Genomic DNA, 20555 nt, shown 5'->3' on the forward strand with positions numbered 1-20555 from the left:
TTATTTATTTATTTGACAGAGAGAGAAAGAGCACAAGCAGGCAGAGTGGCAGGCAGAGGGAGAGGGAGAAGCAGACTCCCCGCTGAGCAGGGAGCCGGATGCGGGGCTCGATCCCAGGACTTTGGGATCAAGACCAGAGCCGAAGGTAGACGTCTAACCGACTAAGCCACCCAAGCACCCCACATCTTGGTAATTCTTACAATATTTCAAATTTCTGCATTATTATTATTATATTTGTTATAGTAATCAGTGATTGGTGATCTTTGATGTTACTATTGTTTAGGGACACCATGAACCACATCCATATAAGATGGCAAACTTAACTTAAATGCTTTATGTGTTCTGGCTGCTCCACTGATGTACTATTCTCCATCTTTCTCCCTTTCCTTGAGCCTCCCTATTCCCTGAGACAAAACAAAACTGAAATTAGGCCCATCAATAACCCTACAATGACTTCTATGTGTCCAAGTGAAAAAAAAGTCACCCATCTCTCACTTTAAATCAAAAGCTAGAAATGATTGAGCTTAGAGAGAGGAAGCCATGTTGAAAGCTGAGGTAGGCCAAAAGCTAGGCCTCTTGCACCAACCACTTAGCCAAGTTGTGAATGCAAAGGAAAAGTTCTTGAAGGATACTAAAAGTGCTACTTCCAGTGAGCACACAAATAAGAAAGTGAGACAGCCTTTACTGATATGGAGAAAGTTTTAGTGGTCTTGATACAAGATCAAACCAGTCATAATTCTACGTTAAGCCAAAACCTAATCCGGAGCAAGGCCCTAACTCTCTTCAATTCTGTGAAGGCGGAGAGAGTTGAGAAGCTGCAGAAGAAAAGTCTGGAGCTAGCAGAGGTTGGTTCATGAGATTTAAGGAAAGAAGCCATTTCCATAACATAAAAGTGCAAGGTGAGGAGTGCCTGGGTGCCTCAGTCTTAGGTTAAGCATCTGCTTTGGCTCAGGTCATGATTCCAGGATCCTGGGATCCAGCCCCTCGTCAGGCTCCCTGCTCAGCGGGGAATCTGCTTCTCCCTCTCCCCTCTGCCCACCCCCCACTCATGCTCTCTCACTCTCTCTCAAATATATAAAATCTTAAAAAAAAAAAAAAAGTACAAGGTGAAGCAGGAAGTGTTAATGTAGAAGCTGCCGCAAGTTATCCAGAAGATCTAGCTAATTAAGTACTGAAGGCATCTACACTAAAGAGTTTCAAGGTAGGCAAAACAACCATATATTGGAAGATGATTCCATCTAGGACTTTCATAAGCAGAGAGAAGAAGTCAATGCCTGCCTTCAAAATTTCAAAGGACAGGCTGACTCCCTTATTAGGGACTAATGCAGCTGGTGACTTCAAGTTGAAGCCAGTGCTCATTAACCATCCTGAAAATCCTAGGGCCCTTTAAGAATATGATAAATCTACTTGCCTATGCTCTATAAATAAAACAACAAAGACTGGATGACAGCGTATCTGATTACAACCTGGTTTAACTAAATATATTAAGCCCACTGTTAAGACCTACTGCTCAGACAAAAAGATTCCTTTCAAAATATTATTGCTCATTGACAATGCACCTGGTTACCCAAGAGCTCTGATGGAGATGTACAAGATTAATGTTGTGATGCCTGCTAATACAACATCATTCTGCACCCCATGGATCAAGGAGTCATTCTTTCAAGTCTTATTATTTAATAAGAAATACATTTTGTAAGACTATAGCTGCCATAGATAGTGATTCTACTGATGATCTGGGAAAAGTAAATTGAAAGTCTTTTGAAAAGAATTCACCATTCTAGATGCCATCAAAAATATTTGTGATTCATCAGAAGAGGTCAAATATCAATATTAACAAGAATTCAGAAGAAGTTGATTCCAACCCTCATGGATGACTATAAGGAGTTCAAGACTTCCCTGACAGAAATAACTGCAGATGTGGTGGAAACAGTAAGAAAACTGGAATTAAAAGTGGAGCCTGAAGATGTAACTTAATGGCTGCAATCCCATGATAAAACTTTAACAAGTGAGGAGTCACTTCCTATGGATCAGCAAAAAGAAGTGGTTTCTTGAGATGAAATCTACTCCTGGTGAAGATGCTGTGAAGATTGTTGAAATGACAACAAAAGATTTAGAATATTATGTAAACTTAGTTGATAAATCAGCAGCAGCATTTGAGAGGATTTACTCTGATTTTGAAAGAAGTTCTACTGTGGGGTAAAATGCTATCAAACCGTTCGTGAAAGGAAGAGTCAATGAAGCAAACTTCATTGTTGTCTTATTTTACAAAATTGCCATGGTCATCCCAACTTTCAGCAACCATTACCCTTGATCAGTCAACAGCCATTAATATCAAGGCAAGACCCTCCACCAGCAAAAAGATTACAACTTATTGAAAGCTCACATGATGGTTAGCATTTTTAAGCAATACAATATTTTTTTAAAGATTTTATTTTTTTCCATTTTTTATTATGTTCAGTTAGCCAACATATAGTATTTTTAAATTAAAGTATGAACATTGTTTTTTAGACAAAATGCTATTGCACACTCAACAGACAATACAGTGTACATATAACTTTTATATGCACTGGGAAACCAAAAAATTCATTTTACTTGCTTTATTGTGATATTCACTTTGCTGCATTGGTCTGGAACTGAACCCACAAGATCAAGGTATGCCTGTATACATAATATTCACGATTTTCTGTTGTATTTTTATTTTTTTAAATTGAAGTAAAATTAACATATAGTATTATATTTGTTTCAGGTGTACAATATAATGATTCAACAATTCTATACATTACTCAGTCCTCATCGTTGTATTTTTTAAAACAAACACTTATATGGCATTTCCTATGTGCCAAGCACTATTTATTTACAAATGCCTTACAAATATTATCTCATTTAATCCTTTTAACAACTTTAAAAAATAGATACTATTCATTATCCCTTTACAGTTGAACAAGCTGAGGCATAAAGAAGTAACTTACCCAAATCAGAAATATTTGATAAACCTAATAATTATTATATATAAGGCTTATGATATTTCAATATTGTTGGAATAAAGTATAGCAAATAAAAGCCTATTTAAATTTTTTATTCTTTTATTATTTCCCCATTATTTGCAATTTATATATCCAGAACCTCAGATAAAATATATGGCATTTACTAATCTACTTGAAAGCAGAAATAAATAATGGGCATATTTTACTGGAATTATACATGACCCAAAACAACTCCATAAGAATATGTGATATATACTTTCATAATCTGAACACATTCTATATTTGGAAATGAATATTAGATGCTCCTTACCTATTTATGAACAAAAAAAAATTTCCAGGTAGATGTTAGAAAACAAGCTGGGTTATAAAGAAAAACCAGGAGAATTATATAAAACTCTTACCTTATCTCTTTTTTCGAGAGTAACTATGTTTTCTTTTGCCTCTCTTTTGAGTTTTTCCTATTAAAAATGAGTGAACACAATGTAGTCACTACTATTATCAAAAATTAATGTTATCAAAATACTTCTAAGAAGTATTAACAAAGAAAGAATACTAAACTCTAAATCTTATAAAATAATGAAAAGAAAAAAAGAAAAACAAATTAGTTTCTTTCTACAGAGCTTGTTATTTAGTTTTGATTATCTTTTTTTAAAATTCTGATCTGTCCAGTATGTATCTGTGGAATCTTGGTAAGTCTTTTAAAACTCTGAATCAACTTTCTCATTTGTAAAATGAAGTGGATGGATCAGATTATAGATGAAGAAATACACAAAAGTAGCTAACTGTAAAGAGCTATAAAGAGATCCAAAATATTATGGGCTTTTAGAGGCAGAATTCAGTTTTTCTGTGCATTGAGAAAGGGTACATTTCAGTTGGACCTTGAATAATGAACTTTTAACATGAGATAAACAAGGATGAGGGGGAAAGAAAGTACCAAATACTTAGGAAATAATACATCACTTTTGCTGGAGATTAGGGTGTATATATTCAGTAGAGAAAAAAGAAAAATTAACTCTGGCCTACAAAAAAGAATATGTACTATGCCTTTAATATGATAGTCACCTGGAGAACACAATTGTTACAGCCCCCAGGAAGCCTTCAAGGACGCAGAGAAGGGAAAGTTCCAACACACAGAACTTTAAGCAAACTTGCCTTGCCTGCCTATGAGGTCTATGCCAATATCAACCTTACTGAATGCTTTGTGTACACCATGCTATCTCTCCCAGAGTGTTGCTCCTAACCAAAGAACTCACTTCACCATGAAGAAGCTGGTAGTAAGCTAATGTAACAGTAATCACTATTCTTATCGTGTATCCTATCAATGACCAATAGTTGATTTTCAGTTATAGTGACAACTGGGATCTCCAATAAAGGGCTAGAATGCTCTCTTCTAGGATAAATTATATCCTCTGTACTAGCAAAATTGCACTGCCTCTCAGAGGACTTCTAGAGGCTTCTAGAGGACAGAAGGGAGAAAGCACCTCCCATGACTGCATTGTCTCTATAAAATTCTGGAGACTTTTGCTGGTCTGGAGATCTTATTTACAGTCTGTTCTAATACAACATGTGTTTCCAAGGTGTGAATTATTAGCTCATACACAAACATGTATCTTTAGTAGTGGTTAACTAATCATGAGTTCCCTAAGACCAAAGAGATAGGCAGTCCACTATGGTCCCTATTTAAATTGGATATCAAATATGCCTATAATATGGTCTGACAAACAGACAATTGACTTCAGCCACAGGAATAGAGAATGATGGCCCTGTACCCAAATTTCAGACTTGAATAAATTTATAAACCTAGAATCCTCCAAATTAAAAGAAAGACTGGTAACTGTTGTAGAAGGATTTTGCAATAATATCACAAATACATACATTATCCCTTCTACTATCTTGTGCACTGAGAGAGATACTAAGACTTATGCGTAATTGGACATTGACTATTAACTAACACCAATTATTATAACCCAAAATGTTACTATTTTGTCATTAGTTCAAGTGCAGGTGTATTGGAGTCAGGTGATAAATGGCATTTAATCCAAGTCTACCTTACAATGAGCCCATGGAACCATAAACCTAATCTGTGGTCATTTCTTAAGATCCTAAAGTCTGAATAGATAAACTCAAGTAAGTGCCATAATCTCCACATTGGTTCTAACCACAAAATGAGAGTTTTTAAGTTTAGAAGGACCAACTGGAAGACTCTGAAACTTTCCTCCATATCAAGAATATAAACAAATATATCAAATGCCACATCTCACCTAGGCAGAGATTCAGGTCCATCAAACCGTGAAAGATGTAGAGAAGGTGATTTATCACAGTCCCACAAAGCCAACTTAATTGGAAAATTAAATTCACTGTTATCCAGTAACAGTTTTGTCATACCAATGGGTAAGTAACAGAGGCCAAAATAGGGATTGTGTATTGATTAGGATCAAAAATGAGAACTAAGAAAAAAGTTTCATATAAAAGATGAACTGAATATATGTAAATAAAAAGTTCAAAATAACAAATACCAGAATCATGGTTAAAGAACAAATACATGTTTTTATTAATCTTGACAACATAAATTAACAAAATAAATATCAAAATTGTATATGTGGAAGAAGAGGCAGTATGAGAAAGTGTTAGATATATTGTTTAAAAATATAAAGGTAACCAGTAAAATAACTGAAAGTACTACACACACCTTTTAAATCAACCAGACACACACACTTTAAAGAAAAATAAAATAGATATTAATATGTCATGTAAAATAAGATGACAAAAACATGATTCAATTATATATCATATCGATAAGGGGTTAATAACCATAAGGAACTCCTATAAGTCAACAACAAAAACAACAACTAAAAAATGGGCAAAGGACTTGAATAGACAATTCTCCCAACAAGATATACAAATCACTAACAAGGGAAGGAAGTAATTGAGAATGTCAAAAACAAATTCAACAACAAAAACATACAATCTTATGCCATAATTTGTGATTCTAGTGAGGCTCAGCATGAGAGCCACACAGAGTATATTTGTGCTGATTTGACTCTAGTCAATATGGCTCTTAACCTAATCACCACTTGCACAATATTGGTGAAAGCAGACACAAATAACAAAGAGAATAACTGTCACTAATATACCTGAATTGATAATAAGTATCTGAGGGGTAAGTGGGCAGTCCATAAAAAAAGAGGCCTAGAAAATGCATAGAGAGTGAAAATTTCAGAAAAAATGACTAAATTTTTTCATTTTGGTCTCTCTAGTCTGGACAAAGAAAGCACAACAACCATGCCCATAAAGAATTAATTATCCTTGCCAATAAATAGAACATACTAGCAATAAAGTCAAAAGACAAGTTTCAAAAAAAAAAACAAAAACAAAAACAAGAAAGAAAAGATTCCCCTGAAAGAGCAGAAAACACAAAAATAAGTGATTCATTGAAAAAAACACATGAATTTTGTCCTTTTCCTTGGTCCCCTCTTATCACCCTGTAAGTAGAATATACCAAATCATAATATCCTTATCTTTTCCCTCATAAAATTGGGTAAGGAAATACAGCTTGAAGAGAGATTAGTAATATGGCAAAAAGTGACTAACCATACACACACACACGCACACGCACGTACTGGAATATTACTTAGCCATGAAAAAGAGAGATCTTGCCATTTGCAACACCATGAATAGACCTAGAGAGTATTATGCTAAATGAAATAAGTCAGACAGAGAAAGACACATACCATATGATTTCACTTATATGTGGAATCTAAAAAAACAAATGAACAAACAAACAAAGCAGAAACAGACCCATAAGTACAAAGAACAAACTGATGGGTTGCCCAAGGGGAGATGAGTGGGGGGCTCACAAAATGGGTGGTGGAAAATAGGAGATACAGGCTTCCAGTTATGGAATGAATAAGTCACAAGGATGAAAGGTACAGAATAGAAAATATAGTCAGTGATATTGTAATAGCATTGTATGATGACAGAGGGTAGCTACACTTAGGGTAAGCATAGCATAACATATAGAGTTGTCTGAATTTCTATGTTATACACCTAAAACTAATGCAACATTGCATGTCAAAATACTTCAATTTTAAGAAAAAGAATAACCACAACTTATCCTCTCAGATAGATACACGGGCTCTAGGGCTTCACATTGAGTTGGTGGAAAGATCTGAAGACTGAGGATAAACACATCACAAGAAAACTGCAGACCAATATCTCTTTATGAATATAGATGCAAAAAATCCTCAACAAAATACTAGCAAACTGAATCTAGCAGAATATAAAGATTATACATCATGACCAAATAGGATTTCTCCCAAGAATGTAAGATTGGTTTAACATCTGAAAATCAATTAATGTAATACTTTGTATTAATAGAATACAAAACCACAAAATCACCTCAATATACACAGAAAAAGCATTTCACAAAATCCAACGTGCTTTTATAATAAAAACATTCAACAAATTAGGAATAGAAAAGAACTTTCCCAACTTGATAAAGGGCATCTACGTAAACTGAATTTCATCAAAATTAAAGAGTCTCTGCTACAAATAATACCATCAAGAAATAAAAAGACAATCCACAGAATGGAAGAAAACATTTGCATATCCTACATCAGATAAGGGACTGGTATCTAGAATATATAAGAATTCTTAAAACTCAAAAATAAAAAAACAAATAACCTAATTTTTAAATGGGTAAAGCATCTGAATATACATTTCTCCAAAAAAAATATACAAATGGCAATAGCACATGAAAAGATGATAACATCATTAGGCATTAAAGAAATACAAATCAAAACAACGATATACCATGTCACACTCACTAGAATGACTATAATCCAAAAAAGTGTTTCTGAGGATGTGGAAAAATTGGGACTTTCATGCACTGATAGTGGGAACCCAAAATGGTAAAATTGGCTTGGAAAACAGTTGGGCAGTACCTTAAAATGTTAAGCATAGAAATATAATATTATCCAGCAATTCTACTCCTACATATATAACCAAGAGAAATGAAAACATATACCCACACAAAATCTGTACACAAATATTCATAATAGCATGATATATAATAGTCAAACTGGAAACAACTCAAACTTCCATCAACCGATGAATGGGTAAATAAAACCTAGTATAGCCACACAATAGTATACTATTTAGCAATAGAAGGGAAATACTGATATATGCTGGGATGTGAATGGACCTTGAAAACATAATGTTAAGTGAAAGAAGCAGTCACAAGACCATATATTATATGATTCCATGTAAGTGAAATATCCAGAAGAGGTGAATCAATAGAGGCAAAAAGTAGCTTGATTAGTGGTAGCCTGGAGCTGGTGGATTTGGCGATGGAAAAAAAAGGAGGGGATAATAACTGCTGATGTATATGGGAATTCTTTGAAGGGGTGATACACGTATTCTAAATTACACGGCCATGATGGTTGCACAACTATCAGTATATTAGAAACCATTAAATTGTACACTTTAAATGGGTGATTGAAAGGTATATAAGTGATATCAATGAAACTTTTTAAAAATGACAGAGTTGAGGGGTGCCTGAGTGGTTCAGTAGGTTAAACAACTGACTCTTGATTTTGCCTCAGGTCGTGATCTCAAGATTGTGAGATTGAGCCCCACATGGAGCTCTATGCTGGGCATGGAGCCTGCTAAAGATTCTCTCTCTCCTTCTCCCTCTGCCCCTATGCCCCTCTCTCCCTCTCTAAAAAAAGAAAATGAATGAGCTGAGCAGGGACACAAAGTTGGGGACTTTAACACCTCCATTTCAACAACTGAAATACCTACTCGCCAGAAAAATCAGCAGAAGTATATATAATCTAAACAATACAACCAACTAATTGGATGTAATTGACATTTATAGAACACTTCAACAATAGCATAATATACAGTTGTTTCAAGCACCCATGGATCATCCACCAAGACAGATAATATTCTGGGCCATAAAACAAATCTCAACAAATTTAAAAGAATGGACTGAACATTTCTGTCTCCCCAAAATTCATACAGGGGCCTTAATTCCTAATGTGGTGTGGTGTTTGGAGATGGGGCCTTTAGGAAGTAACTGGGTTTGGATGAGGTCATGGAGATGGAGCTCCCACAAAGGGATTAGTGTCCCTATCAGGAGAGGAAGAAACTAGAGCTCTCTCTCAGCCATGTGAGGTCATAGCCAAAAGGCAGCTGTCTGCAAGTCAGGAAATGAACTCTGACCAGAACATGACCATGCTGGCATCCTGATCTCAGATTTCCAGCCTCCAGAAGTGTGAGAAATAGATACTTGTTTAACCTATTGAATCTATAGTATTTTTTGTTATAGTACCCCAAGCAGACTAATAAAAAATCATACCGATTGTGTTCTCTGACCATAATGGAATCAAACTCAAAATCAAAATCAGTAACAGAAAGACTACAGGAAAATCTTAGAACATGAAAATTTAAAAACACATTTCTAAATAATCTATGGGTCAAAGAAGTCACAAAGAAATCTAAAATTATATAGAACTGAATGAAAACAAAAACACAACATATGAAAACATGTGGGTTGTAGCTAAAGCAGTACTGACAGAAAAATTTATAGTACTAAATACTTTCATTAGGAAAAAGGGAAGAGTGATGTCAGCAAAATGGCAGGAGTTTTCTACCAACTTCCCCACCAAGAAAACAGATTTTGACAATCATCCACAGATGAGAGTACCTTTGTAGAAGTTCTAGAAGCCAGCAGAGAAGTTCCAGCACACCAATAGAGCAAAAAATCATAGATTGAACACACTGAAGAGGATAACAGGAACAATTTCACTTTACCATGTCATCCCCTCTCCCAAGACAGCATAGTTTGGTGCCAAGAAAGATCTCTCAGCCAACAGTTTTTCCTTTGGGAAAAAGTGAGAGCAAAAGAGGGACACCCAGCTTCCCCAACTGTGCAGGATGCTGCCAAGGAGGACTATTTCTTTCCCACCCCATCTAGAATACTAGGGTGAACTACATGAGTGAGGGGTGAGGAGGGGTTGGGAATACAGCAACAAAAGCTCAGAATGTATTTAAGGTACACAGATCCTAACCACTTCATGGACTCCAGTGGGAAGCCTGCCCAAGAGCTGCTGGGGAAACCTTGCCTGAAGATCAACTGGCCCATGGACACTCCCCCAATGCTCCACACATCTCAACCACACACACGTAATACCCCACTGCCAACCTGCACATGCCCTTAAGGGTGGCAAGCATGAGCCTTTGAAGAAGGCTCGTGAACATGTGCAGAAAGCTAGCCCAATGCTGCAGAATTGGGAGAAAGAGAAAGTACACAAACCTGATCATTCAACAAAGCCTTAGCGAGAGCAAAGAGGAGGCTGCCAGCACCCAGCCTTTGCAACATCAAGAGAAAGCATACAATCTTAAGAATTCCCCTCAAAGAGCAAACAAGAAGTGTAAAGCAGGCAGATATAGATACAGACATAGACATAGACATATAGATATAGAAAAGATCTGAGAAAACCTCAGAATCCCTAACAGAGCTGACAGAAGATACTTCTCTGCTGAAGGTAACCAATAAAAACTGGAAGAGATAACCATCCTTCAAATGTGAAGACAGTGATGCAACACTTGAAGAAACATGAAAAACCAAAGCAACATGACACCACCAGAAAAATGCAATAGTTTTCAGTAACCAACTCCAGAGAAATGGAAATCTGCAATTTGCCTGATAAAGAATTCAAAATAGTTGTTTTAAGGAAGTTCAATGAGCTATAATAAAACACAGTAAGACAATTCAATAAAATCAAGAAAATAATATATGAACAAAAGGAGAACTTTAATAGAGACAGAAATCATAAAAAAAGAACTAGACAAATTCTAGAGCTGAAAAATACAATGAATAATGAAAAATACAATAGAGAACATTAAAATAAGACTTGATCAAGCTGAAGAATCAAATGACTTATCGTCAAGGTCACAGAAATTATCTAATTGGAACAACAAAGATAAAAGAATTAAAAATAGTGAGGGAAGACTACATGAATTATGGGATACCATCGAGTGAAACAATTTACACATTAGAGCCCCAGAGGAAATAAGATGGAGGAGGGCACAAAAAACTAATCTAAAGAAATTATAGCTAAGAACTTCCCAAATCTGGAGAAGAAAAAGAGAAAGAAAAAGGAGCAGAAGGTTCATTTCAGTAAATTACAGCTGAAAACTTCCCTAATTGGGAAAAGGAAACAAACATCAAAATCCAAGAAGCACAGAGAACTCCCATTAAATTCAACAAAAGCTGGCCATCACCAAGACATATTATAGTCAACTTCACAAAATAAACAGGTAAGGAAAGACTCCTGAAAGCAGCAAGGGAAAAAAAGTCCTTAACTTACAAGGGAAGACAGATCAGGTTTGCAGATCTGTCCACAGAAACCTAGCAGGCCAGAAGAGAATGGCATGATATATTCAACCTGCTGAATGGGAAAAATATGCAGCCAAGAATACTCTATCTAGCAAGGTTGTCATTCAGAATAGAAGAAGACATAAAGAGTTTCTCAGACAAAAACTAAAGGAGTTCATGACCCCTAAACCAGCCCTGCAAGAAATATTAAAGGGAATTCTTGAGTGGGGAAGAAAGACCAAAAGCAATAGACTAGAAATGAATAGAGAAGGGGTGCCTGGGTGGCTCAGTCAGTTGACTGTCTGACAAGATCTTGATTTCGGCTTAGATCATGATCTCACAGTCGTGGGATCAAGCCCTGCGTCAGGGTCCATGCTTAGCATGGAGTCTGCTTGAGATGGTCTCTCTCTGCCCCTCTCATCACTCAATCTCTCTCCCTCCCTCTCTCTCTGTTGCTCTCTCAAAATAAATGAAATCTTAAAAAAAAAAAAAAAAAAAAAAGGAAGAGAGAAAATCTCCAGAAACAATGACTTAACAAGTAATACAATGGCATTAAATTCATATCTATCAATAATCACTTTGAATGTAAGGGGACTAAATGCTCCAATCAAAAGACACAGGACATCAGAATGCATTAAAAACAACAACAACAACAAAAAAAAAACAAGTTCATCTATATGCTGCCAACAAGAGACTCATTTTAGACCTAAAAACACCTGTAGATGGAAAGCAAGGGGATGGAGAACCATTTATCATGCTAACAAATGTCAAAAGAAAGCTGACATAGCCATACTTATATCAGACAAACTAGATTTTAAACCAAAGACTATAACAAGAGATGAAGAAGGGCACTATATAATAATAAAGAGGACAATCTAACAAGAAGATTTAACAATTGTAAATATTTATGCCCCCCACTTGGGAGCACCCAAATATATAAATCAATTAATAACAAACATAAAGGAACTCACTGATAATACAATAATAGTAGGAGACTTTAACTTACAGCAACGGACAGATCATCTAAGCAGAAAAATCAACAAGGAAACAACGGCTTTGAATGACACATTGAATCAGATGGACTAAACAGAATAAAGAGAGCATTTCATCCTAAAGTGGTAGAATACACATTCTTTTTGAGTGCACATGGGACATTCTCCAGAACAGATCACATACTGGGTCACAAATAAAGACTGAGATCATACCATGCATATTTTCTGATTACAGCACTATGAAACTTAAAGTCACCACAAGAAAAAATTTGGAAAGACCACAAATACATGGAGGTTGAGGAACATCTTACTAAAGAATGAATGGGTTAACCAAGAAATTAAGGAAGAAATAAAAAAAATACATGGAAACAAATGAAAATGAAAACACGATGGTCCAAAACCTTTGGGATGCAGCAAAGTGGTCATAAGAGGGAAGTATATAGCAATACAGTCTTACCTCAAGAAGAAAAATCTCAAAACAACCTAACCTTACACCTAAGGGAGCTAAAAAAAAAGAACAATAAATGAAGCCCACAACCAGCAGAAGAAGGGAAATAATAAAGATTAGAGCTGAAATAAATGATATAGAAACAAGAACAACAACAAAAAAAACCCAGTAGAACAGATCAATAAAACTAGCAGCTGGTTGTTGAATTAATAAAATTGATAAACCCCTACCCAGACCTAACAAAAAGAAAAGAGAAAGGACCCAAATAAATAAAATCACCAATGAAAGAGGGGAGATCACAACCAGCACCACAGAAATACAAACAATTATAAGAGAATATTGTGAAAAATTATATGCCAACAGATTGGGCAATCTGGAAGAAATCGATAAAATCCTAGAAATATATCAACTACCAAACCTGAAACAGGAATAAATAGAAAATTTGAACAGACTGCTAACTAGCAAAGAAACTGAATCAATAATCAAAAATCTCCCAACACACAAAGTCCAGGGCCAGATGGCTTCCCAGGGGAATTCCACCAGACATTTAAAGAAAAGTTAATACCTATTCTTCTCAAACTGTCCCAAAAAATTAAAAAGGAAGGAAAACTTCCAAACTCATTCTACAAGACCAGCATTACCTTGATTTCAAAACCAGACAAAGACCCCACTAAAAAATTATAGGCCAATATCCCTGATGAACATGGATGCAAAAATTCTCAACAAGATACTATCAAATCGAATCCAATAGTATATTAAAAGAATCATTCACCATGATTAAGTGGGATTTATTTCTGGGCTGCAAGGGTGGTTCTATACTTGCAAATCAATCAATGTGATACACCACATTAATAAAAGAAAGGATAAGAACCATATGATCCTCTCAATAGATGTGGAAAAAGCATTTGACAAAGTACAGCATCCATTCCTGATAAAAACCCTCACAAAGGTAGGGGTAGAGGGAATATACCTCAACATCATAAAGGCTATATATGAACGACCCACAGCTAATATCATCCTCAATGGGGAAAAACTCAGAGCTTTCCCTCTACAGTCAGGAAGAAGACAGCGATGTCCACTCTCACCATTGTTATTTAACATAGTACTAGAAGTCCTAGCCTCAGTAATCAGACAACAACAACAACAACAACAAAAAATAAAAGGCATCCAAATTGGCAAGGAAGAAGTCAAACTTACACTATTCACAGAAGACAGGATACTCTATGCAGAAAACCCAAAAGACTCCACCAAAAAATTGCTAGGACTGATACACGAATTCAGTAAAGTCAAAGGATACAAAAATCAGTGTACAGAAATATGCTGCATTTCTACACACCAATAATGAAATAGCAAAAAGAGAAACCAAGGAATTGATCCCATTTATAATTGCACCAAAACCAAGAAGATACTAAATAAACCTAACCAAAGAAGTAAAAGATCTATACTCTGAAAAATATAGAACACTTATGAAAGAACCTGAAGATGACACAAAGAAATGGAAATACATTCCTTGCTCATGAGTTGGAAGAGCAAATATTGTTAAAATGTCTATACTACCCAGAGCAATCTATACATTTAATGCAATCCCTATCAAAATACCATCAGCATTTGTCAGAGAGCTAGAACAAACAATCCTAAAATTTGTATGGAACCACAACACCCCAACAGCCAAAGCAATCTTGAAAAAGAAAAGCAAAGCTGTAAGCATCACAATTTCAGACTTCAAGCTATATTAAAAAGCGGTAGTCATCAAGACAGTATGGTACTGGCACAAAAACATACATAGATCAATGGAACAGAATAGAAAACCCAGAAATGGACCCACAACCATATGGTCAACTAATCTTCGACAAAGAGGTTAAGAATATCCAATGGAAAAAAGACAATCTCTTCAACAAATGGTGTTGGGAAAACTGGAGAGCAACATGCAGAAGAATGAAATTGGACCACTTTCTTACACTATACACAAAAATAAATTCAAAATGAATGAAAAACCTAAATGTAAGATGGAAACTATCAGAATCCTAGAGGAGAATACAGGTAGCAACCTCTTTGACCTCAGCCATAGCAACATCTCACTAGACACGTTGCTGGAGGCAAGAGAAACAAAAGCAAAACTGAACTATTGAGACTTCATCAAGATATAAAGCTTCTACACAGTGAAGGAAACAATTAACAAAACTAAAAGCCAGCCTATGGAATGGGAGAAGATATGTGCAAATGACATATCTGATAAAGGGTTAGTATCCAAAATCTATAAAGAACTTACAAATTCAACACCCCAAAAACAAATAATCCAGTTAAAAAATGGGCAGAAGACATGAATAGACATTTTTCCAAAGAAGACATCCAGATAGCTAACAGACAGATGAAAAGATGCTCAACATCACTCATCATCAAGGAAAGGCAAATCAAAACTACAATGAGATATCATCTCACACCTGTCAGGATGTCTAAAATTAACACAGGAAACCACAGATGTTGGTGAGGATGCAGAGAAAGGGGAACCCTCTTACACTGTTGATGGGAATGCAAACTGGTAGAGCCACTCTGGAAAACAGTAAAGAGGTACCTCAAAAAGTTAAAAATAGATCTATCCTATGATCCAGCAATTGCACTACTATGTATTTACCCAAAGGAAACAAAAATACAGATTTGAAGAGACATATGCACCCTGATGTTTACAGCAGCACTATCAACAATAGCCAAATTATGGAAACAGCCCTAGTGTCCATCAGCTGATGAATGGATAAAGAAGATGTTGTATATATATACAATGGAATATTACTCAGCCATCAAAAAGAATGAAATCTTGCCATTTGCAAGAGTGTATTACACTAAGCAAAATAAGTCACTCAGAGAAAGACAAATACCATATGATTTCACTCATATGTGGAATTTAGGAAATAAAACAGATGAACATAGGGGGGAAGAAAACAGAGGTATACCATAAAACAGACTTTTAACTACAGAAAACAAACTGACAGTTGCTGGAGGGGAGGCGGGTTGGGGATGGGCTAAATGGATGATATGTATTAAGAAGGGCACTTGTGATGAGCACTGGGTGTTATATGTAAGTGATGAATCACTAAATTCTATTCCTGAAACCCATATAACACTATATGTTAACTAACTAGAATATAAGTAAAAACTTAAAACAACAACAACAAAAAAAGGAAAGAAAACCCTTTTGCACTGTTGGTGGGATTATAAACTGGTACAGCCACTATGGAAAACAGTATGAGGTTCTTCAAAAAATTAATAATAAAACTACCATATGATTCAGTAATTCCACTTCTGGGAATATATCCAAAAGAAACAAAAACACTATGCTGAAGAGATATCTACACCCACGTGTTCACTACAGCATTATTTCTAATGGCCAAGATAAAGAAACAACCTAAGTGATACCAACAGATTAATGGATAAAGTAAGCGTGATACACATACACACACAAAATGAAATATTATGCAGGCATAAAGAGAAGGAAATCCTGCTATTTGCAATAACATGAATGGATCTTGAGAGCATTATGCTAAATGACTTAAGTCAGACAGAGAAAGACAAATACTTGTATGTGCTTATTTATATGTTGAATCTAAAATTAAAAAAAGAACTCATAGAAAAAGAGATCAGATTTGTGATTACCAAGGGCAGAGGTGTGGGGGTTGGGGAATTAGATAAATGTGGTCAAAGGTACAAACTTCAAGTTATAAGATAAATAAGTACTAAGGATGTAATTTACAACACAATGACTATAGTTAACACTGCTATATGGTATATTTGAGAGTTAAGAGAGTAAATGCTAAGAGTTCTCATCACAAGGAAAAGAACATTTTTTTTCTTTTTTGCATTTTTGTGAAATGATGGATATTAACTAAATGTACTGTGGTCATCATTTCACAATATATACAGGTAAAATCATGCTGCACAATTTAAATTTGTAACTTATATATGTTCAATATTTAAACAAAGGAATATACTACATACTTCTGAAAAAAAGCTAATGGGGGGAAAACTGTATGTTTTAATCATAGTTACCCAGATATATTTTCTAATATGACATGTTTATAAAACCAAAGTGGCAGTTATACTTCAGTAAAAAAATTTAAATTAAAAAAACCCAGAAAGTTGCACATAAATGTTATTAGTTACTTTATCTATAATGCCACAAAACCTACCTTTTCTTCTTTTTCTATTTCAAGTTGTTTCTTAGCAAACAAAAGTTCATTTTTGAGATTAAACAATTCAGACTCCTAAAAAAAAACATGAAATTTATAGTGTATCCATATATTTCTCAAAACAGTGAAAATGCTGTTTCACATATATTTAGTTTTACAGAGAAATAAATTCACTCATAAAATAGACACAACTTTATTTTTTTATTATGTTCAATTAGCCAACATATATTACAACATTAGTTTTTGATGTAGTGTTCAATGATTCATTAGTTGTGTATAACACCCAGTGCTCACTTAAAAGTCTACTGATATGGAACTAGAAAAGATGGAGGAGGAGTAGGGGACCCTATTTCAACTGGTCCCCGGAATTGAGCTGGATATCTACCAGACCACTCTGAGCACCCATGAAACCAGCCTGAGATGTAAGAAGATCTGGATCTCTACAAACAGAATATCACAGGCGGTTGGTTTCGAGGTACGACGCGGGGAGCCATGATTCCACGGGCAGATATCGGAGGATAAACGGCAGCGGGAGGGTGCCTGGCCGTGGGAATCCTACACCACTGGTGAGCGACAGCCTCGCGCGCTGGGGACGGGGCACAGACTCGCAGACCAGTAGCGGCGGGGAAAGGACTCTAGGACAGCCCCCGGGGACAGAAACCCGGAGCGGCGGGGTCACGCGTACAAACTGAGAGCAGCTGGCGGTTTTAGAAGCACAAAGGGCAGAGACGTGCCCCAACCTGGAGGCAGGACTGGGGGCGCTGCGGAGGGGCGCACAACCTAGGCCGCTGCAGTTTATAGCAGCACGGACAGAAACGGAGACAGTGTGGCCTAGAGAGCTCACTGAAGAACAGACTGCGGTCTCTCTGCTCTGAGGCAGAGGGTTGGAAACGGTCTCTTCTGCTCTGACTCACGGAAGAGACGCGGAAAGCCACCAGGGAAAGCCGCCAGAGAACAAAAGCCCCAAAAACTGATTCCCGCTGAGCCCATCCCCCGCCACAGTCAGGCAGGGCAACTCCGACCAAACAGGGTTGCCTGAGTAACAGTGCGGCAGGCCCCTCCCGCAGAAGACAGGCTGGGAAAACAAGAGGCCAGCAACCCTAAGGTCCCAAGAAAACAGGTGCATCTTGCTTGGGTTCTGGTCAATAATTTGGACTCTATACATTCCCTCAAACACCCATCAACAGAATGACTAGGAGGAGGAGCCCCCAAAATAGAAAACACTCAGAGATTATGACTTATGCTGCAGATTTACAAATGGATGCAGATATAACCAAGATGTCGGAGATGGAATTCAGGCTAGCAATTGTGAAGACAATGGCTAGAATGGAGAAATCAATTAATGGCAACATAGAGTCTCTAAGGGCAGAAATGAAAGCTGAACTGGCAGAACTTAAAAATGCTATCAATGAGATCCAATCCAATCTAGATAATCTAACAGCTAGGGTAACTGAGGCAGAAGAACGAATAAGCGACCTGGAAGACAATATAATAGATAAAAAGGGAAAAGAGGAGGCCAGGGAAAAACAACTCAAAATCCATGAAAATAGAATCAGAGAAATAAGTGACACCATGAAGCGTTCCAGTGTCAGAATAATTGGAATCCCAGAGGGAGTGGAGAGAGAGAGAGGACTAGAAGATGTATTTGAGCAAATCGTAGCTGAGAACATCCCTAATCTGGGGAATGAAACAAACATTCGAGTCCTAGAGGCAGAGAGGACCCCTCCCAAGATCAAGGATAACAGGCCAACACCCCGACATGTAATAGTAAAACCTGCAAATCTTAGAACCAAGGAAACCCTCTTAAGGGCAGTTAGGGGGAAGAGATTCCTTACGTACAGAGGGAGGAACATCAGAATAATGTCAGACCTATCCACAGAGACCTGGCAAGCCAGAAAGGCCTGGCAAGACATATTCAGGGCACTAAATGAGAAGAACATGCAGCCAAGAATACTTTATCCAGCAAGGCTTTCATTTAGAATGGATGGAGAGATGCAGAGCTTCCACGACCGGCAGAAACTGAAAGAATATGTGACCACTAAGCCGGCCCTGCAAGAAATATTAAGGGGGGGTTCTATAAAAGGAGAAAGACCTCAAGAGTGATATACAACAGAAATTTACAGGGACAATCTATAAAAACAACATCTTCACAGGCAACATGATGACAATTAATTCATATCTTTCAATAATCACTCTCAACGTGAATGGCCTAAACGCTCCCATAAAACAGCACAGGATTGCAGATTGGATAAAAAGACAGGACCCATCCATATGCTGCCTACAAGAGACTCATTCTGAACCTAAAGATACATCCAGACTGAAAGTGAAGGGATGGAGATCCATCTTCCATGCCAGCAGACCTCAAAAGAAAGCTGGGGTAGCAATTCTTATATCAGACAAATTAGATTTTAAACTAAAGTCTGTAATAAGAGACACAGAAGGACACTATATCATTCTTAAAGGGTCTATCCAACAAGAAGATCTAACAATTGTAAATATCTATGCCCCCAACATGGGAGCAGCCATCTATATAAGCCAACTGTTAACCAAAATAAAGAGTCATATTGATAACAATACGTTAATTGTAAGAGACCTCAATACTCCACTCTCAGCAATGGACAGATCATCTAAGCAGAAAATCAACAAGGAAACAAGAGCTTTGAATGATACATTGGACCAGATGGACCTCATAGATATTTACAGAACATTCCACCCAAAACAACAGAATACTCATTCTTCTCGAGCGCACATGGAACTTTCTCCAGAATAGACCACATACTGGGTCACAAATCAGGTCTCAACCGATACCAAAAGACTGAGATTATTCCCTGCATATTCTCAGACCACAATGCTCTAAAACTGGAACTCAATCACAAGAAAAAATTTGGCAGAAATTCAAACACTTGGAAGCTAAAGACCACTCTGCTCAAGAATGTTTGGGTCAACCAAGAAATCAAAGAAGAACTTAAACAATTCATGGAAATCAATGAGAATGAAAACACATCGGTCCAAAACCTATGGGATACTGCAAAGGCAGTCCTAAGGGGGAAATACATAGCCATCAAGCCTCACTCAAAAAAATAGAAAAATCCCGAATTCACCAACTAACTCTACACCTTAAAGAACTAGAGGAAAAGCAACAAACGACGCCTAAGCCACGCATTAGAAGAGAAATAATTAAAATTAGAGCAGAAATCAATGAATTAGAAACCAGAAACACAGTAGATCAGATCAACGAAACTAGAAGTTGGTTCTTTGAGAGAATTAATAATACCGATAAACCACTGGCCAGACTTACCCAAAAGAAAAGAGAAAGGACCCAAATTAATAAAATTATGAATGAAAGGGGAGAGATCACGACTAACACCAAGGAAATAGAAATAATTATTACAAATTATTATCAACAACTATATGCCAATAAACTGAGCAATCTGGATGAAATGGAGGCCTTCCTGGAAACCGATAAGCTGCCAAGACTGAAACAGGAAGAAATTAACAACCTGAATAGGCCAATAACCAGTAACGAGATTGAAGCAGTGATCAAAAACCTCCCAAAAAACAAGAGTC

The 20555-nt window shown here is 36.6% G+C and overlaps 1 protein-coding gene across 1 annotated transcript in view; it reads right to left on the bottom strand.

The window, feature by feature from the left end:
- The window catches only part of SYCP1 (synaptonemal complex protein 1), a 146474-nt gene that overhangs the window by 13845 nt on the left and 112074 nt on the right, over window positions 1–20555 (bottom strand). The window contains exons 26-27 of the mRNA XM_078072570.1: window positions 16989–17063; window positions 3386–3442 (exon numbers count right to left, since the gene is read on the bottom strand). Coding sequence (XP_077928696.1) covers window positions 3386–3442; window positions 16989–17063 — 132 coding nt within the window. The remainder of the gene's footprint in view (window positions 1–3385; window positions 3443–16988; window positions 17064–20555) is intronic.

The sequence above is a fragment of the Halichoerus grypus genome, chromosome 5 (assembly GCF_964656455.1).
Source record: "Halichoerus grypus chromosome 5, mHalGry1.hap1.1, whole genome shotgun sequence".
In the NCBI taxonomy this organism is placed as follows: Eukaryota; Metazoa; Chordata; class Mammalia; order Carnivora; family Phocidae; genus Halichoerus; species Halichoerus grypus.